Source organism: Tachypleus tridentatus, chromosome 7 (genome assembly GCF_004210375.1).
Source record: "Tachypleus tridentatus isolate NWPU-2018 chromosome 7, ASM421037v1, whole genome shotgun sequence".
In the NCBI taxonomy this organism is placed as follows: domain Eukaryota; kingdom Metazoa; phylum Arthropoda; class Merostomata; order Xiphosura; family Limulidae; genus Tachypleus; species Tachypleus tridentatus.
The window spans coordinates 93,754,038-93,777,047 of NC_134831.1; the positions used below are offsets into that span (position 1 = coordinate 93,754,038).

At 37.5% G+C, this 23,010-nt stretch overlaps 1 protein-coding gene across 4 annotated transcripts in view; it reads right to left on the reverse strand.

Moving 5' to 3' along the window:
• The window catches only part of LOC143256209 (inhibitor of nuclear factor kappa-B kinase subunit alpha-like), a 70,647-nt gene extending 66,420 nt beyond the window's left edge, over positions 1 to 4,227 (reverse strand). Inside the window, exons 1-2 of one of the 4 annotated variants that reach the window (XM_076513094.1) lie at positions 3,962 to 4,227; positions 251 to 379 (exon numbers count right to left, since the gene is read on the reverse strand). In XM_076513094.1, the coding sequence (XP_076369209.1) occupies positions 251 to 334 (84 nt within the window). In that variant the 5' untranslated portion in view covers positions 335 to 379; positions 3,962 to 4,227. Of the gene's footprint in view, positions 1 to 250; positions 403 to 3,630; positions 3,788 to 3,961 lie in introns of those variants that run through there. The other 3 variants (XM_076513093.1, XM_076513091.1, XM_076513092.1) reach the window with 3 other exon arrangements.
• Between the last annotated feature and the right edge of the window lie 18,783 nt (positions 4,228 to 23,010).

Sequence of the window (23,010 nt, forward strand, 5' to 3'; positions counted from 1 at the left end):
GTTGCAGCTTTTAACAGATGGTCCAATCTTTGGACAGATATCCATCATTTGTAACGGTGGTTTTGTCTTGCTATAGATACAAGATTTGATTAACACATGAGTTTAAACAGAAAAGTGATGTTTATTTCAAAAATAACAGACTGCATATTTACATTCAAAATGTAATAAGTATGTTTTATTTATTCCTATTATTCGTGATTGTTAAAACACAAATCAAATGGAACAAATGAATGTTTAATTCTGAACTAACCTGATTTCTCCACAGATCCACACCAACCCTCCTGTTCCAAGAACTTTTCTCTCCTCCAATCACCTTTGACATTTTCATCTTCATCTGATGTACTAAGACTTGGTTTCTCTTGTTGTTTCATAGTGACATCTGTTTTATAGTTACACAGGTCACTGTAGTGTAAATAAAATTAAAAGAACAACTTACATACTGTGTACCTTATAAGAACTTGTGCCTGAAAGTGTAATAACTCGTGATGATGAGAAACCCACTCAAAGTAAAAGTGTATCTTAGGATGGCCAGTATGGGTTTAACATTTTTACTAATAAAGCAGAGAGCAACATTTCGATCTTGTTAACCTGAGGTTGACATAAGAAGGTCAGAAGTTGTTCTCTGCTTTATTAGTAAAAGTGTCAATATCCATACGAGCCAACCTGAGATACAAAGTGTAATAACATTTCAGCTACACTGTATCCACTACATCCAGAGTTGATATCTTTTGCTGAATATTAGGGCTTTTTAGGGTGTCGATTGGAATATAACAGAGACATCAATGGTCTACACACTACCTATGTCATTATTTACAACATACACAACCAGACATTCATCATTAATACAGTGAACAATGTCTACAATAAAAGATATAAATAGTTACCTTCTTAATGTTGGTTCTAAATAGATTATTGATATAGTTATTGTACTCACAGATTAACAGTGATAACATTCATACTTCAGAATGAAATAATAATTTCATCATGTTTTATTTTTCTTTGTTTCTATGGAGTAGCCTTCACTGCAAGTTTATTAAAATAAACAAGTGTTCATACAGAAACACTTCTATACATAGAGAGTGTTCCAAGTTATATGACAAATATAAGGGCAGTAATACATGTAATATTTAAAAATCATTTTATGTTTCATTCTAAAAGTAGACTTAAAAAACTGATCTTTTTGCTAAAATTGACATAATAAATTTCAATATTTCTTTTGGATAATTAAAATACCCAGTACAGCAGGTAAAAAACTATAAATGCATTTGAAGATATCAAAATTAAACCTTTTTCAACCAGACACACAAGTTAATAAGAAAGACAACATTCATGAGAGATTTCAAGGCGAGCTATAGTAAATACATACACACACACATCATACATGAAGATTAAGCTTCCACAATCAATTAATTTACTATGTGCATACTAAGATGTTTCACTAACCAATTTGATTATTACTGTAAACTAACAGAAAGATCACTGAAACTGATATTGTATTTTATAAACATAATATCACAAAACTATCATTATAATTTTTCATCATGCAGCCAGTCTCGTTTCGAAGCTTAGATTGGTTAGAAAGATATTTTATAGTGTTATCTATCTTTCCTATTTCATGGTAAGAATTTCAGAACTATGGGACACAAATACAGATGGCACAAGGGTAGGAGTTATCTTCAACTAAGACTGCTTTATTTTTCTAAAAAAGGGTGGTTGGCCTTTGGAATGGATTGTCTTCACATTTTGTACTGTAGTTAATTTAAGAGAGTTTAAGGGTTTGATAAATACATGAATGACAAGTGCTGGTTCAAAGTGTTTTTATTTTAAAATTTAATTTAGTAGGTGAGATAGAGATGAACCAACAGATCTTTCATTGTCCTTAAATTACATTTATTTGTAAAACAATAGTTCACATTTTTAAGATCAGTAAAACATTTCAGACACATATTAAGAGAATCTTATTTTGGTAACAGAATGATTAACTAAGAGCCATCTTATAAGAGTTTAAGAGGAGGGTGCCAAGAAATACAGTTACAGCCATGAAAACCAAATGGTCTCCTTGTTGTCTGTACAACTTGCTAAGTTCTATTTTTCTAATTTCTTAAACTCAAAACAGCTTGTAATCTCACATTTTAGATTGTTTTCTACATTTTTAATACTTGACTTAGTGCTGTTTACACATTTTTAATTACAGTTAATTATTCTAATGAACAATTGACAAACTTGCCCACATAGTCTTATGGCTTGCTAAGTCACTGAGTACTGAGCAACACTACAGTCAATCTAAGACAAAATAATTAATTTGAAAATACTAATGTTAACCAAATATTATAAAGAGAGAAGCTATCGATAACTAACTTTTAAGTATGGAACAACAAAATTATAGGAAAACCACTAGGGTTGAATAAAGTGCAGACACACATCCATATTAGTTAATTACAAGATATAGTATAATATGATGATAAAGTAACTCGTAGGCTTAGTGGAAAAAATAAAACATGTCGATCGTATACAGTTAAAAGTATAAATACAACAATTCTAATGACACTAGATGTATTTCTGCAAGATCACACAAAAATTTCTGTCACAATAGTATACAAAACCAAAATTAAGAATAATAAATTTTTATTCCTTGTTTTAGAAGTTAACATGCTACTTTGTCGTTGTGCGAGTGGTTAAAACAGGTGACCATTCCAGACAGCCTTCAGTCACGTTTCTGGAAAATTACCCCAAACTTTATCTTTCTAAGAACTATTATATTGAAGGAATTTGATTATAAGAGCAAAATTGTACAAACACTTACGTATACCAGTATCTGAATTATTGATCAAAATGTTGACACTTTGTGCAGAAAAACTCTTTATGTAATATAGTCTAAAAGAATTAAAATGACATCCAAATAATGGTGAATTTAACCCAACTAGAATTAAAATTAATAATTATCCAAAATAAATATTTTTTCCTTTATGACAGTTCAAAATGATTAAAATTATATATATATATATATTTACACACACACACAAAGAATGATGGACAGTTGAACCAACTGGGATCACAATTAATATTCAAAATAATTGAAAAACATTGTGTTACTAGAAAAATTGAAACAGAAATTAAATACAAAAGTTTGGAGAGAAAGTATAAAAGTTATTTTATTTAATACTGATTTGAGGGTTTAAAACCTTGTTTATTGTTATAATTGTTTTATACTTTATTAGTTATTATTAATAGTTTCAGTGATGTTTACATATTTATTTGTCAAATCTTCTGTAACACATTCTTTGAAAATCATTTCTCATTTTGAATAAATTCATATTCTTTGTGTTCAAAATTTGCTCTTTCTTTTTACATAAAGAATTAAAATAAAATCCATAAATATAAAATTGAGAAAAATAATTGATATCTATTACTTTTACATCTAAACATTCTAAATAAATGTAGTAGTCATGTATCAGAACGTTAGAAATTAGAACTTACGGTCAAAGTTCTTAATTTAACATTGTTTGACCGGGTGGTTAGGGCACTCATCACATAATCTGAAGGGTACGAGTAGTGTTATTAATCTAACTAGAAGAATAATATATTATGTACAATGATTCAAATCTGTTTATCATATCAACAATATCACACCTTTCTACAGCTGCACAGTGCACTTCACAACTGAAATTTGTATTCTCTTGAAATTCAATCGTGAATTGACGATTCGAGTACTTGTATTAATCAAATAGTCACCTAATTAACGTCAACATATAGCGCTATAAACAAACGTGACTTGATTCATGTAATTAATGTGAAAATGGACTTTTTTTTTTTTTTTTCTCAAACACAACCTTTTGGAAATAGGTAAGCGATTGTCCTTGACGATTCAAGTTTTCACTGTGTGCAATTACCAAAATTAAAAAAAAAAACTGATACAATGACTTTACAACTTAGTCCTGAATTTTTTCATTAAAACACTTACTTTGACATCTACTGCCCGTCTTCTTCATAAATGCCAACTACAAACTTACAAATTTAATTAATATTAGGGCAACATTAAATTTAAAGAAAATAATGATAAATTAAACATTTATAATTAAAATGAATTTAATTTTATGTAGTTTATATAAACTAATGTTTATGATTCCCTCACGCCTAACCACAGTAAAAACAAACCTATGAAGGGAACGTTTAGAAATTACTACACGATAAGTAGAATTTTACAAATTTAACTGTAATGTTTTCACTGCAATAGAAAATTAACAACCTGTCATATTATAGTAATAAAAATATTTTTTTTCTATTTAAAGCAATGTAAGTCTATAATTTCACAAGGGATATTCAAAATCAGGTAATTCCAAATAAAATTCCGGCTTCCAAGTTAAATAATGTTTATTTTGAGAAACTCAAAACAACACCGCATTTCAGAACGTATTTCTAACCCTTTTTTTATTTGAATTGGTAAACAGTGAAATTATATTAGTTTTCTTAATGACAATAATCTTTGTGAAACAGCTACACCGCCTCTACCCAAAGTATTCTATATTTTCTAGTCATTTCGAGTGTCAATTTTTCTACCTGTTAGGACTTCGAGTCTATTGCAACTTTTCTAACCACTGCTGCATTCTGGTGCACTCTTCTTCCATCACAAGTCTTTCATTATTTTAAACGTTAGTTTTCAGGTAAAAAAAAATTCAAACATAGGATTTACAATAATTTTATTCAGCGATTTTAGAATTTTCACGCAAAGATACACACGAGCTATTTCTACAAAACGTTTCTGTTTTAGAAATGTTAGAAAGACATGTAGACAACAATATGTATTTGTTTTTTTGTTTTTTTTTATCAGAATAGTCTGATTTGACCTACACTTTTACAGCGTATTCACGATCGCAAAGTGTTGGAAGAAATTTTTCCGCAATGAGACACAAACAATAAACTTTTGTGTAAAAAGTCAGCCTGAGAAAAACAAATATTTAATCACCGCATAAGGATTGTTCTTAAGGTCACATCTTGTGGTGTGTTCAAGCAGAGTGTAATTAATAATTTGAAATGGGAAGTAGAACATAAGTTATACATAAAAACAATGCTTTATTTAACAACAATGGGACACAAAAGTTGCATGATATAAAAACACTATCAAACAACTTTTCTTTTATAGTTCAGCTAGCTTGTGGTGGCTACTCGTGTGATATGTAAATACTGTGTGCCTCTCTCACCTATATTACATACTAAATATAGTGAACAGAGATTGTAACTGATTCTGGAGTTCCAGTTCATAACTTGCCAAATCCGAACTAAAACGTGTGGTAGGTAATTCTGTTCTAGATGTTATTCTTTGTAGCATGAATCTGTCAAAAATATTATGTTCATATTGAATTATTGAATTGTAACCAATACCGCCTCAAATATGAGGTTGCCTTTTAACTTTCACAATGGTATATACACTCGAATTCTTTTGATTCAATTTAGCAACTGCTGAGCTACAAAGAACATGATGATCGTAAGAGCGCTTAGGTGCTTTCAAGCAGTGATGTTTGTTTATTTTCTCCCCAGCAAAATTGATGTTCTTTAAGTTGACAATGTGTCAAGCTCTCTTTTGTCATTTTAACTTTGAACTTCAAATTCAGTTTATCGGGAAACGTATTTTTTATTTACAGTTGTTTTAAAATACAGTTTAACTTTACTCAAATACATTTTAATTCGATCCTTCTTAGTTACAACCAATGCCGATATTAAAAAAAAAAAAAAGCTCTTAACTACCATAAACAACTTTTGACCCACGGATCTCTGCATTTTTGTTAATAACATATATTTACATTGCCCATCTTTGCAGTGAATCTTGTCTTGTTCGTTGCACTAACCTGGCATGACCAGATGGGTTAAGGCGTTCGACTCGTAATCCGAGGGTCACGGGTTATCCCCATCACACCAAATGTGCTCGCCCTATCAGCCGTGGGGTCATTAAGATGTGACGGTCAATCCCACTATTCGTTGGTAAAAGAGTAGCCCAAGAGTGAGCAGTAGATGGTGATGACTAGCTGCCTTCCCTTTAGTTTTACACTGCTAAATTAGGGACGGCTAGCGCAAATAGATCTTGAGTAGCTTGGGGCAAAATAAGAAACAACAAACAAATCGTTGCACTAAGAACAAAATATCTATGCTTGTCCACCCACTTACTATGTTTACAAACTTATCATTGTTATAGTGATCACAGAACTGGGATTTCAGTCTTACAAATACTTGAATTTTTCATCGAATAATGAGTAGAAAATTTCATCAAACGAGGAAAAGACCAAATCATAAGAAACACGAAAGAAGTAATTGAAAGAATTATATTACAGCTCCAAATGCCGCCAGAACTTTCCTATAACAAAATGGTATACGTTATTCAGTCAAATCTCATTAACAAAAACAAAAACAAAAAAAATTCGCTTCTCTCTTTTCATATTTACCTAATAGAAGAGACAACTCATTAAGACCAGCTTACGAATCACTCAAAAGAAATCGATTAGATGAAAACACAAATAAGTTTCGAATCAAGACAAACTAAAGTCAAAATTAACATAGTTCAAGAGTGAGTATATTATCCAGAGGTGGATTTAGAGAGGGTGGTTATGCTGGCAGTATAATCTTAAATATGTAAAAGCTAATATCAGAATTAACATATACTACATGGCCAAAAGTATGTAGACCCCCCGACCATCACACCCATATGTGCTTGTTGAGCATCTCATACCAAAACCATGAAGTTGGTCCCCATTTTGTTCCTATAACAGCCTCTACTCTTCTGAGAAGGCGTTTCACTAGATTTTGGAACATGGCTGCGGGGATTTACTCCTATTCAGCCACAAGAACATTAGCGAGATCAGGCTCTGATATTGGATGAGAAGGCTTGGCTCGCAGTCAGGCGTTCTAATTCTTCCCGAAGGTGTTCTATGTGGTTAATGTCAGGGCTCTGTGCTGGCCAGTCAAGGTTTTTCAGACCAACCTTGACAAACTATGTCTTTATGGACCTCGCTTTGTGCAAGGAGGCATTGTCATGGTGAAACAAGAAAAGGGCCTTCCCCAAACTGTCCACAAAAGATGGAAGCACACAATTTTTTTTAGAATGTCAATGTATGCTGATGTATTAAGATTTCCCTTCACTGGAACCAAAGAACCTAAACCATGAAAAACAGCCCCAGACCATTATTCCTCTTCCACAAAACTTTACAGTTGGCACTATGCATTCAGGCAGGTAGTGTTCTCCTGACATCTGCCAAACATAGATTCATCCGTTAGACTGCCAGATAGTGATGCATAATTCATCACTACAGAGAATGCACTTCAATTGCTCCAGAGTCCAATTTTGATGTGCTTTACATCACTCCAGTCGACGCTTGGCATTGCACACGGTGATCTAAGGCATGTGTGCGGCTACTTGGCCATGAAGCTCCTGACGAACAGTTCTTGTTCTGACGTTGCTTCCAGAGGCAGTTTGGAACTCGGTAGTGAGTGTTGCAACTGTGAACAGACGAGCTTTACGCGCTTCAGCACTTGGGGATCCCGTGCTGCGAGCTCGAGTGACCTACCGCTTCGTGGTTAAGCTGTTGTTGCACATAGACATTTCCATTTCACAATAACAGCACTTGCAGTTGACCGGGGCATCTCCAGCAGGGCATAAATTTGACGAACTGACTTTTGGGAAAGGTGTCATCCTGTGACAGTGCCACGTTGAAAGTCACTGAGCTCTTCAATTTTGAATTTATTTACAACAATAATAACATTAAAAAAATTGACGAGTTTTAAAAATACACCTTGCATATTTACTCTGCGAGAAAAAACACGTTACATATATATACCATGTATAAGAAGTTAAAACAAAAGGAAATAATGCAAACATAATAAAATAAAATAGAAAATCAAAAAGGAACAGTGATACTAAATAAATGTAGAAAATATATACATACATACAAATACATACAAATTTAACAAGCTAAAAACATTTAATATATACAAAATTAACATGGCACAAGAATTAAAAACATATATCTAGATATATACACGGCTGTTAATAATTAAAGAAAACAGAAAGAAACAAAATAATAAAATTACACAAAATGATTACAAAATACAAAAACAAACACTACAACTGAAAGCAGAAGTTGAGATAGGGTGGCTCAGAACCCGCCCTCGACTCGACACCCCACCAGCGCACAGAGAGGCGAGACGTCTGGCCATCATCGATGGTAAAAGTCCTTAGGGCTCAGCAGCTGATAATCTGCCCCAAAACGGAATAACAGCCTATACCTGGCCACATTCAGAATCTTGAAGTACGACACCAGTGCCCGTTCGAAAGCAAATTAGTTTCAAACAATCCAGATGACTACTTGAAGACTATTAGAGTATACTGGAAGGATTGTTTGTCTTTTTGTTTTTTGAGTTTCGCACAAAGCTACTCGAGGGTTATCTGTGCTAGCCGTCCCTAATTTAGTAGTTTAAGACTAGAGGGAAGGCAGCTAGTCATCACCACCCACCGCCAACTCTTGGGTTACTCCTTTACCAACGACTAGTGGGATTGACCATCACATTATAATGCCCACACGACTGAAATGGCGAGTATGTTTTGTGCGACCGGGATTCGAACCCGCTACCCTCGTGTTACGAGTCGCACGCCTTAACACGCTTGGCCATGCTGGGCCCCAGTTGAAAGCTTGGACGCAGCTATCAACATGACGCAGCACAATGTGGCCCCATATAACGTCTCATGGAAGAGCAGGATAGTATTGCTCAATTCTGTGGACATATTCAGGGACCAGCAAGCTGTAGAGTGAACAAAAGTCCGTTGAGACATCATTAGAAGCAACACGGCATCGCCGAATCGCCGCAGTAGCGTCCACATACCAAGAAGGAGAGTCAAAACACATTGTTATTTGCAGGCTCGGCGGAACACCAAAGAACCAGCGCCCTGTGCCAACCAAGAATCGAGTGAGGTGGTAACAGGGATAACTCTCCAAAAGACAAACAGCAAAAGGTGATCGATAGTAAAAGAGAAAGACATCGGTTACAGACACATAGGATGCCCCTGCAAGGTCCCATGGGTGAGAGGATCAAGGAAAGCCGAGATACAGCCTTAGGCCTCCCATCCCACAGGAAGGTAAAGACATGGCGCTCGATAGCCCATGCAGTGCGATCATCTAAAGGAAGAATAGCCCAAGGTACCAGACCAAGGGGAGTATCCTCCTCCTCACGATCTCTGCTTTGCCAAACAAATCAGCAGTAACGGTAATCATGCACCACCTCCCCCAGGCAACTTCAGGACTCGCAAGGAAACAAATTCGAAAACAAGTGATTGGGGAAGAGGTCCTATACAGTCCAAACAGGGAGGCAGCAGTGAGGCCCGTTTGCCCAAACACCCAGCCCGAAATTGGCGTAGTTGATCCGGACAGCACTGAGAGTAACGATGGACAATGGCCAGCACTGAATCCAGGGAAGTTGAATTATCAAGGAACAGGTTCACATCATCTGCATGGGAAACATACTAGGCATCCACACCCACCGGCAAATGGAGGTCATGTACTAACACTGAGTGATACAGATAAAAGAGCAGGCACTCGATCACCAACACATAAAGTGAAAGAAACAAAGAACAGCCCTGATGAACCCCTTGTAAGATTGGAAAGGAAGCTGTCAGACATATGTTAATCAAAAGCTTGGTCGAATCAGTCGCGTACAAGGCTTGCACATGCTGGACAGAAACAAAAGAAAAGCCACATCTCTCCAAAAAAACCACAAAAATTTGTGGTAAACACGATCAAAGGCTTTGCTCTGATAGAGAATAGCAAATATAGCAGAGTTATCCTTGTCTATAATGTAATGGAACAGGTCCCTGAGAAGCACCAGATTTTGTTGTATGCTTTTACCCTGCACGCCAAACATCTGAGTACAGTGAACGAAATGAGGCATAACTGCACCTAAATGGAAACAGAGGGCTTTTGAAATAATCTTTGTATTCACATTCAAGAGAGATAGGGATGCCAGGAGGAAAGATCTTCAGACTGTTTGGGATCCTTCCATATAAGTGTAATGAGCCCATCCAGCGTACCAGGCAGCATAAATCTCCCAGTCAAACAACTGTTAAAAAGTCTGACAAAGAAGGGTCTGACAAAATGCTACACTTGGCGATAAAATTCCAGTGGCAGTCCATCCGGCCCAGGACACTTTCCAAGCAGCATACATCGAATGGCTAACCAACATTCATACAAGCTGATGGGTTTCACCATCTGACAGTGAAAAGAAGGATCGAGGGAAGGCAAAAGCCGAGTGATGTCCTGCCACAACCCCTCGTCCACTGGTGAAGCCGAATACAAACGGCGTTAAAAGCCGAGGCACGCATCTAGAACGTCATGATCACAGAAGATGATTGACTGTTCTCCAACAACAGACTAGAGATGTGTCTGGTCTTGACCATCTCCTGTGCCTTGTACAGTGAAACTCTAGTAACATTTCGGAGGTCGAGAGATTCTATTACATTAGAAACGCTCGATGCATGGAATAGTTTAGAATATTGCAAATCTATTTCTCTACAAAGGTTCTCAATGTACACGAGGACCCAGTGATTCATCAGTCTTTTATGCAGTAAAGTCATGTTTTGCTTGCCTCGCAAGGCCAGGGAGCGAGATCACGATGCCTCATGGCAGTTTGCCAACAAGGAGGTACAGACTTCCCGCCAAACAGGATCCGTCAACAGAACACAGTTCCTGGACCAAGGCAATCAATTTGTATCCCACCTCATTATCGGTAAAGAGGAAGACGTAGAGCGTTCACACTATAGGATCTTAAGAAAGAGTGACAAAGTCCTGGAATGTGGCACTAAGTGCCCGATGGTCAGACAAATAAAACGAGACATCACCAACCTGAGGCCCGGCATGGCCAAGCGTGTTGAGGCGTGCGACTCGTAATCTGAGGGTCGCGGATTTGCATCTCCGTCGCGCCAAACATGCTCGCCTTTTCAGCCGTGGGGGGCGTTATAATGTGACGGTCAATCCCACTATTCGTTGGTAAAAGAGTAGTCCAAGAGTTGGCGGTGGGTAGTGATGACTAGCTGCCTCCCCTCTAGTCTTACACTGCTAAATTAGGGACAGCGAGCACAGATAGTAGTTTTGTGCGAAATTCCAAAACAAACAAACAAACAAACAAAATCGCCAACCTAGTGAACTGCAGCCCTGTCAAGGCTCTGCTTAAGGCCAGGTGTATCATAAAACCTGTTTAGGCGACAAGAAATTACCTGACCAGTCAACATCGCCACAAAAGCTTGTTTGTTTGTTTGTTTGTTTTGGAATTTCGCACAAAGCTACTCGAGGGCTATCTGTGCTAGCCGTCCCTAATTTAGCAGTGTAAGACTAGAGGGAAGGCAGCTAGTCATCACCACCCACCGCCAACTCTTGGACTACTCTTTTACCAACGAAAAGTGGGATTGACCGTCACATTATAACGCCCCCACGGATGGGAGGGCGAGCATGTTTGGCGCGACGGGGATGCGAACCCGCGACCCTCAGATTACGAGTCGCACGCCTTAACACGCTTGGCCATGCCGGGCCACCCCACAAAAGCAGACTCGTAGAGTGTGCACCAGACATCGAAAAATTCGTAATCCGACAACACCGCGTGCAGAGATCCTGTACACTAATTACCAGAAATAGGACTGCCTGCAATCTTGTCAAGGTGAGGATCCAGTACATAGTTGAAGTTACCTGCGTTTTGAAACACCTGTCTAAGCCCGAGAAGAAGGCTGACCAGGCAATAGACATTAACAAGCCGAATCTTACGATCCCCAGTGATAACATCAACGCATACAACCTGCTGTTCAGCATTACTATGTGATGCGAGGATGGTACCATTAAATTGAGGGTGAAGAAGGGTCCTCACACCACGCGCACGCGTCATGCCAAACGACCAGAAAGCACGGACTGGAAAAAGGGAAGAAAACGAAAAGTTGTCCCTCCTAGAGGCAAAATGGGTCTCCTGCAAGAATATGGCATCAACCGCAAAGCAGTTGAAGAAGGAAACTGCGTAGGATTGCTTTGCAACGCCACGCATCCTCCGAATATTAAGTGTAATGCAAGAGAAACCCATCGACCAGTTCAGATGAGGGGAAATCAGTGTCGCTGCTGCTTCAGTTGAACTGACTGTGCAGGGGGGACCAGGCTGCCTCTTGAGACCACCCAACTTCAACCCCACTTCGCAGCTGTAGCTGCCAGAATCCGTCCACCGCCTCTGCCCAGTAGATACACCCAGAGTGAAGTCTGGGAGATTCAAAGGTCTGCAGAGTCACTCTCCTTCCCTGTCCCGAAAGGCTAGGGAGACTGGGAAAGACAACAAGGTAATCTTGCGAGCTAGGTGGAGATCGTCGGGGTGGGGTCAACAACGCCGACAGGGGAAAAAGTCAGATTACCCACAACACCAACAACGCCCTCAGAGCCCTGAACCACATCCACACCAGCTAGGGAAGGCTGGACCACCTTAAAAGCACCATCTCCATTGTTTTGACCTGTTGGTTCCATGGTCACACGCTGGTCTCCAAAGGGAAAGCCCCCTTTGTCCATCCCCTTTGGGCATGTGTGGACGACAGCAGCGTCGTCACGTAACGCCCGTTTCCAAAGTGTTGTAAACACTCCACGTGGCTACCCCCCAAGTCGGTGTTCAAGGCGTCTATCACTGCCGAGGGTAGCGAGGCCGCGGGCACCACAAAGCGGATGGACCGCGGCCGAGAAGAATAGGGCCGGATGGCCATAGCCATGGCGACCTACTGTTTGGTTACGCACAGAAATAAGAGAGAAAAACAACAACTACAAAGCACAAAATCTTGACTACACACGAATAAAGAACACGAAATTAACGGCACACGATGCAAAACGGTTACAACTCCGTAAAGATGCAACGGCAGAAGAAAAGTCAACGTCGCAGCATGACTGACAATGTGTGGTTATGGTGCATGATGGTTATGGTGCATGACTGTATGCTTGATGTTATGCACCTGTTAGCAATGGATGTAGTTGAAATAGCCGAACCCACTAGTTAGAATGGACATCCACATAGTTTTGGCCATGTAGTGCAGTTCGCAGTTCAAAAGTGAGCACATTCTGTTCGTCTAATATTTGTAACCGAGTACAGAAAACTGTACCAAAATTAAAATAATAATGAACAAAACACATTTATAAATACTGAATATTATCAAAGGGCTTGGAACTGAAAATGAAATTTTAAACTAAACGGCGTCTTATATGTGCTTGGATTAAATCACGAGATAAGTTCAGGCATAGCCAATCGTAGTTTTGAATTATTAATCTGTGTGAGACAGTTGTTACTGTGTTTATATTAAAGCCACACTGGATTTTTTGCTGTATTCATTACGAGGAATCGAACCCTTAGACTTGTCGCTGTCCCACAAGAAGATGGTTTTGGTCAGCTCTTTGAACACGTGTGTGTGTTTTCTTATAGCAAAATCGCATTAGGCTATCTGCTGAGTCCACCGAGGGGAATCGAAACCCAGACTTTAGCGTTGTAAATCCATAGACTTACCGCTGTATCAGAGGGGGACGTCTCTTTGAACATAATAAAAGGATTAGAACTCACTACTGTGAAAGACCCACAGCTTAAAATGCCTTGTTTAGTGGAATCACGTCTCGAACTTCGGATGTTTCGATACGCAATCTGGTGAGCTAATATTAAGAATTCACCCGACTTTCTTGACAAAATAATTTTAGTTTTGTTGCCTACTCATCAGTGCTGTAGAAAAAAACAAAAAAAAAACACCCTCTTAGTGTACTTCTCCGTATGGTTTCTTTTTAAATTAGCCAAAGCTATACGAGGGCTATCTGTGCTAGCCGTCCCTAATTTAGTCTAGAAGGAAGGCAGCTAGTCATCACCACTTACCGCCAATTCTTGAGCTACTATTTTACCAACGAACAGTAGGATTGACCGTCACATTATAACGCCTCCACGGCTGGGAGAGCAAGCATGTTTGGTGTGACGGAGATTCGAACGCGCGATAAATCTAAAACTATTGTTTAACTTACGAATTTTAGGGAAAGCGTAAACACAGAATATACAAAACCTGAAAGGTATTACAGTCAGGTGACAAGATTACACATCAATCTCCCTGTTCGTTGTTGTTGTTTTTTTATCAAGTTATTATATTTTATTGGAATTTTTCTAAGGGAAACTTACGAACAGCCATTTAACAACTGAACTACACAAGAAATGTTAGTAATTTTAAACAAACCTGTCACTCAAAGTGAATTGACTATTACATAATTAATAGAAATGTTGTATTGTAAATAAATAATTATTTGTTAAATAATGTTATAGGGTTAGCTGGTGGTAATGCGCAGTTTTGGAAAGAAATATTGATTTCTTATGTATATATACTACTATCACCCCCCATTGATTTCACCTTTTCTTTATAAAACTACATGTAGAATTTTATTCCTTTTTGTTTTGTTTGTTTGTTTGGGAATTTCGCACAAAGCTACTCGAGGGCTATCTGTGCTAGCCGTCCCTAATTTAGCAGTGTAAGACTAGAGGGAAGGCAGCTAGTCATCACCACCCACCGCCAACTCTTGGGCTACTCTTTTTACCAACGAATAGTGGGATTGACCGTCACATATACACCCCCACGGATGGGAGGGCGAGCATGTTTAGCGTGACGCGGGCGCGAACCCGCGGATTACGAGTCGCACGCCTTACGCTGTTTGGCCATGCTAGGCCAATTTTTTTTTTTTAATTCCTCCTGTTAATAGTGCAAAGCTATCGAAACATCTAGTTTTTTTTTTCTTTTGGTTTTATTGTCGTCCAAATAATATTGTGTCCTCAGAACGGCTGGCATTATCACTTTCACTGATAAGCAAAGAAACAGGAATTTCTAATTTTCGCTGTATATGACTTAATCTGGTGATATATTTTCATCAGGGGTGTAGATTTTTTACACCCGATGGAGGGGATGATTTTTCCAACCACTTACGTGAACTGTTCAATTTGCAAATTGGTAGTCTCTGATTACGTGAACCTGAAAGCTGTAAACATGCAGTCACAGAGTAATCTTGTTGCCACGATACTTGCATGTATACTTAGGCCCACTGACTAACACTTACGAACTATCGCTTAGATCGAAAAGCTTAGAAGCACGCCTATATTAAAGATGTGCATTTCGGCTACTGAAAAAGCCTACATCTAGGCCTAATTATGTAATTCGATTGGTAAGAACACGGTAATCACAAGAACATACATACAATTTGTAGGCCTGTGATACTATAAAACAATTCAGCAAACCAAACTGTACGGGGGGTGATTGTATGCACCATACCCCCCACCTAAAATTAAAGGGGATGTATCCCCCATCCCCTCAGGATCTACGCCCGTGATTCTCATTATACATTTACGTTTGATATTGTTCATGGGAATAAGTTCAGTATGAAATAAAATATTAAGTTCCCTAAAAATATATAAAATAATTATTTACTTTCTCAATAGGTGGCAGGATATATATTTTTATGCAAATCTTATGAACTTGAGAGTTTCTTGTAGGTGATTTATATCCACGTTATTATCAAAATGTTATTCAGTTTGATAAAGGTAATTTTATTACGTCTTTACAATATACTTATCAATGCATAGTTTTTAGTAAGTCTTAAATTAAAATAGAAGATTGATTTTAACTTATCTCTGGGTTTCCTTATTGCGTGTAACATGAAACACCAAAGATAATTTTAATCATGTATTGAAGTTTATTATCGAATAGACTGTTACCATGTAAACTTTGTGCTGATACCTTTTAAACGTGACAGGTTTTATCTACTATTTAGTTATAGAGTATTGTCGTTCAGCATAACTATCGTGTTTTGTTATCAATAGTGTTTCTATATTTTATATTTCTTTCTATTTGTAGACATGTATTTGGGTAGTTAGGGGTGACGGCATATGAAAACAAATATTTAATTTAAAGGTACAGAAAAATTAACACTTTCATGTCAGTGAAAGTCGTAATGTAGATAATTTTAAAATTCAAGAGACAAAGTCGCTACATCTCAGATGGGGGCTGCTGGACAAAGCACTTAGTCATCACCACCCACCGCCAACTCTTCGGCTACTCTTTTACTAACGAACAGTGGGATTGAACGTAACATTATAACGCCCCATGGCTAAAAGGGGCGAGCATATTTGATGTGACAGGGATTCGAACCCGTAACTCTCGGATTAGGAGTTGGAGCGTTATAATGTGACGGTCAACCTCACTAGTCGTTGGCAAAAGAGTAGCCCAAGAGTTGGCGGTGAATGTGATGACTAGCTGCCTTCCCTCCAGTCTTACGCTGCTAAATTAAGGACGGCTGCACAGATAGCCCTCGAGTAGCTTTGCGCGAATTTCAAAAAAAAACAAACAAACAAACAAACACAAGTTACTTGTTAACTATTTGTGTTAATACATTGTTTCTATGCTGACAAACTGGATTTTATGCTAATAGTTTCATCTGGTCTGAATGTCCAATTAGACTTGTGTAAAAACGTTTTGAAATTTTACTTATATATTGAGAAACCTAATTAATATAGACATGTTAAAGAGTTTATAAGTAATAAGTCAATAATATGGCAGCAGACCCACAGAGATTGGGAGTATAGGGTCAATGACAGAAACAAACACCAAGAACATCACATCAGCATTCAGCATTTTATGAAACATCAGTCGCGCCAGAAAGTACTTCAGGAGAGCGCGTGCCAACTGTTTTTCATGCCACCAGATGTTTCTGCTGTCAGGGACGGGAATAAGGCACTAGAAAATGGAGAAGGATTTTTTTTTTCTCTCAATGATATTCTAACGCTAGGGTTAGAATTTTTACTTTTCTTGGCCTGAAGAAGCACTTGTTTTAAATAAACTACAAACCTGTATCAGGAAATAAATGAACGAATTTGTAATAATAACTTTGTTTTGGTTCGGCTCCCACGTATTAGCTGTGACCTAATGATTAACCCATCAGACTGTGTAGGCCCGGCAAGGCCAAGCGTGTTAGGGCGTGCGACTCGTAATCTGAGGGTCGCGGGTTTGCATCCCCGTCACACCAAACATACTCACCCTTTCAATCATGGGGGCGTTATAATGTAACGGTTACTCCCACTATTCGTTGGTAAAAGAGTAGCCCAAGAGTTAGCGGTGGATTATGATGACTAGCTGCCTTTCCTCTGGTCTTACACTGCTAAATTACGGACAGCTAACGCAGATAATCCTCATAGATGTTTGAGGGAAATTCAAAAACAAACAAACACGCACCATTTAGAGACACTATCTGATTGTGAACTAAAGGTCTGTTGGCAATAACTTGTATTTAATAAAAGGTAGACACGACATATTATTTTTACATGCCTTTGATTTAGAAACTGTAATGGACAAATTAAGAGAAATGTGGGGTTTTAAAAATGTAGTTTTACGTTTTTTGGTACAAATCTTAGACCTATTGGTTTCTAATGCTTCGTCAGCTTTATGAGTTCAGACTGTAACATTTATAACATTATACTGAATAAATAACTGTTTCTCTCTTTTGTTTCGTATCGTCCAGTCCAACTAATGAATTCTAGTATTAAGCGAAACGCATTCTGACAGTTGATCGTCTCTAGTTGATAGTTGATGCCAATCCCATGTATTGAGGCCCCTTAATGGCGCAGAGGTACGTCTGTGGACGTAAAATACTAGAAACCAGGTAACCCACGTACTGAGAGACAGCAAGCATGACTGCACGTTCTATGGTGGGATATTTCCTGATACGAATCGCATGCAAGTTAATCATTAATTGTATTTTGAAGCGTCTTTCGTGAAGTTATTTCATACATTATCATATTAATTGAAAAAGTAAACACTTACGGCTAACATTGCGTTAATGAGTACCAAAAGGGGAACACAATTATACAGATATCTATAACAATTTACAACATTTGTAGAAAAAATTATACATTTATAGATAAATAGAAATAAAATAGAAAATAACTCAAAATCTAATTACGATTTAGAAATATTTAGAAATGATGTTTGTATTAAAAGCTACACAGTGGGCTATCTGTGCTTTGCCCACCACATGAATTGAAACTCAAATTGTAGAATTTCGTAGACTTTCCGCTGTTCAACTGAGAGTGATGGATTGCAAATGATTTTGTTTTGTTTTTTTAATTCGCACAAAGCTACACGAGGGCTATCTGCGCTAGCCGTCCCTAATTTAGAGCGTAAGACTAGAAGGAAGGCAGTTAGTCATCACCACCCACCGCCAACTCTTCTGTTACTTTTTTACCAACGAACAGTGGGATTGAACGTTACATTATAACGCCCCATGGCTAAAAGGGCGATCACGTTTGATGTGACAGAGATTCGAACCCGTAACCCTCGGATTAGGAGTTGGAGCGTTATAATGTGACGGTCAACCCCACTAGTCGTTGGTAAAAGAGTAACCCAAGAGTTGGCGGTGAGTGGTGATGACTAGCTGCCTTTCCTCTCGTCTTACACTGCTAAATTAGGGACGGCTAGCACAGATAGCCCTTGAGTAGCTTTGCGCGAATTTCAATAAACAAACAAACAAACTCAAGTTACTTGTTAACTATTTGTGTTAATACACTGTTTCTATGCTGGCAAACTGGATTTTATGCTAATAGTTTCATCTGGTCTGAATGTCCAATTAGATTTGTGTAAAAACGTTTTGAAATTTTACTTATATATTAATACTTATAATTAATAGAGACATATTGAAGGGTTTATAAGTAATAAGTCAATAATATGGAAGCATACCCACAGAGATTGGGGGTATAGGGTCAATGACAGAAACACTTAGAACATCACATCAGCATTCAACATTTTAGGAAATATCAGTCGCGCCAGAAAGTACTTCAGGAGAGCGCGTACCAACTGTTTTTTATGCCACCAGATGTCTCTGCTGTCAGGGACGGGAATAAGGCAGTAGAAAATGGAGAAGGATTTTTTTTTTTCTCTTAATGATATTCTAACGCTAGGATTAGAATTTTTACTTTTCTTGGCCTGAAGAAGCACTTGTTTTAAATAAACTACAAACCTGTATCAGGAAATAAATGAACGAATTTGTAATAATAACTTTGTTTTGGTCCGGCTCCCACGTATTAAGCTGTGACCTAATGATTAACCCATCAGAATGTGTAGGCCCGGCATGGCCAATCGTGTTAAGGCGTGCGACTCGTAATCTGAGGGTCGCGGGTTCGCATTCCCGTTGCGCCAAACATGCTCGCCCTTTCAGCCGTGGGGATGTTATAATGTGACGGTCAATCCCACTATTCGTTGGTAAAAGAGTAGCCTAAGAGTTGGCGGTGGGTGGTGATGACTAGCTGCCTTCCCTCTAGTCTTACACTGCTAAATTAGGGACGGCTAGCACAGTTAGCTCTTGAGTAGCTTTGTGCGAAATTCAAAAACAAACAAACAAAACAAATATATATATAGACCGTTATACGGTTAATGAGGCTAAACAAAGCCCTTATGGAGATGGCTTTTCGCCATCATTTCTTGGTCAGTCATACAAAATTTCTGATTATTAAAAACAACAGTGTATAAATATGATGAAAAGAAGAACAATTCTTATAACTAATCCAATAACTGGTTAACTCTATGTACGTAACACATACACCATAATTTAGAGATGAAATACCTTCAACCTATTGTGAAAGTCTTTCATTTCTTTGATTAAAAAGCTTGGTATGACGTATTGGAAAATTCATGATTTAAGCTACGATTACTGGGCATGACCCGTACTTTCAGCTGTGTAATATAAAAGTGGCAGTCAATCCCGTTATTTGGATGACGTATTTATAAACGAAGCTCGCGGTATCGGCTCTGATGACTGACTACCCTCCTTCTGATAAACCTTTCAGTAGCACAGCGATAAGACTGTTGATGTATCATGCTAGAATTCGGGTTTTGATACCTGTGGAAGGCACAGCACACATAGGCTATTGGGTAGGTTTGTGTTTGACTAAAAACAAACAAATCCCTCTGATAGTTGTTCAAAAATATAGGGGATATATGTATATAAATATCTATGAATCATAGGACTGAATGTTTGTTTTGTTGAATTTCGTGCAAAGCTGCACAAAGGTTATTCACACTAACCACCCCACTCCTCATTTAGAAGTGATAGACCAGAGGTAAGACAGCTAATTCCAGACCACCCACTGTCAACTCTGTCACTAGCGGAAAATAGGATTGATTATCACGTTATGACGACTCTACGGCTGAAAGGGTTTCGAACCCTATATCGTAGCTGTGTTTGACTTGGCCATTTAACTTACTTACCAAAGAGGAACCATTCATGTTGGAACATTATATCAACTCGGTTTTCAGCCGTCAGCAATCGTTAATTTCTTATCACCTGTACGAGTAAAAAAGGCTATTACTCAATTATTTTTTACTGCTTGAGTAAACTGACTGTCGTCCAACTATTTCTTATTGTATAACTGTAGCCTTGGCAGAACTCTGATGAACTAAAAACTCGAAACCCAATTTAAAACATTATAAACTGAAAAGTAAACAAACAAATTCTACGGTCATAATAAAGGAAAATATGTCCATTAGGCGTCTGATGATGACAGAGAGTGAGAGACAGATGCACGTGATAAGTCGATAACTGTAAATGCGTGGTTATTTGATATCCACTTATCAAGACCTGTCTCAACCATTGACCAGTTCACTGTATTACTTCTGCACAATATTCAACAGTCAGATTTTACTCAGTGGATTCATCTCTTATTTAATATGCATAGGAAACTTAGCGCGTTTAACATTTGTGAAATCCTGATCACGTGATTTGTTCATTGGCTAGTTTCGTGTTATATAGACATCATATGTAATAGACTATTTTATAGACTGTTGATGTATATGTATCAAACGAAACAGGCTCTATTTTGTAGTCTCGTGTTAGAAAATAAATGGATTCTATTTTTTTAGGTTCAGCGTTATAAAAAATATTAATCCTGTTTCTTAGGCGTGTTATGTGAAAGAAATATATTTTGTAACGTGCTACTAATTATAAAACATTCATGAAATTTTTTAACACCAACTGTTTTTTAACATGTCATGTTAACATTATTTTTAACTGTAATGTAAATTTGATTTTACGACGTAAGATGAACGAATTCCATTGAGTGTTACATCCAATCAAAAGTTTTATTGTACGTATCGTTATGATATTTTCATACCCGAAAACGTAATGAGATTTAACCCTTCATTTAAATTTCAAAAACATGATCACTGAAAAAATAACTTCTTAGAATAAGTTATGATACATTAGATCTAGAAACTACCACATTTGCATGTCCTTAATCGACAACATTGTATAGTGATTCAATGGGATGTTATATCGAAGTGAGGAAAATATTTTGCTGTAAAGTTTGTAGAAAAGAGTTTTGTTTTGACCCATCACCTTTCAACCCCTACTGACCATCGTGTTAGTTTGGTCGTATCTTAACATTTTGTGATTTATAACACGGTAACCAATTTGAGCGATGTAAGCTTACATGGTCTTATATAATGGCTTTGGATAGTGGATTTCTGTTAATTTTTTTGTTTTGTATCTTGTGCCAAGACACATGAAGGCTATCTGCGATAGCTTTTCCTAATTTAGCAATGTAAGACTAAAAGGAAGGCAGATGGTCATCACCACCCACCGCTAACTCTTGGGTTATTCTTTTACCGACGAATAGTGGGATTGACCGTAACATTATAACGCTCCCACACCTGAAAGGGTGAACATGTTTGATGTTACGAGGATTTTGAACCCACGACCCTCACATTACGAGTCGAGCGCCCTAATCACTTGGCTATGCCAGGCGTGGCTTTCTGTTAAACGTTTAATGCTGTACTAATAAAGATAGTGATATAACATGACTTTGTGTGCTATTAACTAAAGACAGTGTTATATGATAGTTTTATGTATAATTAAATACAGAAATAATCTGATGACATGTATCATCTACTTTAGTATGGAAACGATTTTGAAATCATATCTGATACATTAAACAAATCATTTCGTACAAAGAATTTGTCGTGTAACATTAATCGTTTATAGTTAAAGTGAGTAACTGTTTTATTAAACTTTAAACATGCTTACTATGATGCTAGAATTTCTAACCTGGTCAGAACTTTATGGAACATATTGACTAAATGGTCAGAAACTCTTGAGGTCTAGATACAACTATTAAAATGTGCTGACCAGAGGAAGGGTAACCAATTGGTAGTACCCAACATGCCACATGACTGCTCAAAAAACAGGGTTGGGTGTCACAAACATAATACGAAGATTGCATATCGGTATACTGAACCTTGGACTATTGCTTTACATCCGGGTATGCAAATCTTTAAGTTATTCCTGGCATAATAGTCACATCAGATAAAAGTTAACAATGCTCATTAACCAAACCCAGATGTGATAACTAAATCGGCTCTGCCATCTAATGATAAATAACATAACTTCCCAAAGACATTCCAAACTGTTTTGACATTAAAAGGTTTCTCTTAAATGCCCAATGTATTATTTTCTCCGTAGAAAGAAAGTTAAGAAATTAACACGATGAACAAAACTAGAAATGGTGTCCTCGACAGCGAAAGTCCACTATGATCAAATCTAAATATGGTGTCCTCCATGGCTAAAGTTCACGATAGTCAGAGTTAAAAGTGGCGCCAGCAATGGCGAAAGCTAGATGACAACATACAACCAACGTAATCTCGTATAAAAACAAAAACATAAAAAAACAACAGGTTTCTAAAGTATATATAATGCAGAATGAAGTAACTTTACGTTGCGCGGAATTTGAAATTTGAATATATGAAGCCGTCAAAACTAATTTATAAAATATATGTTTTTAAGTTGTTATAGGAAAATAAACGTATTAACGTCTGCATAGGATACTCCAACTATTTCTGAGCAAACACGAGTTAAGATTTGTAATTCTATAAGAAACAAATCTTTTAATGAGGTTTGTTCATTCCTTATCTCATAA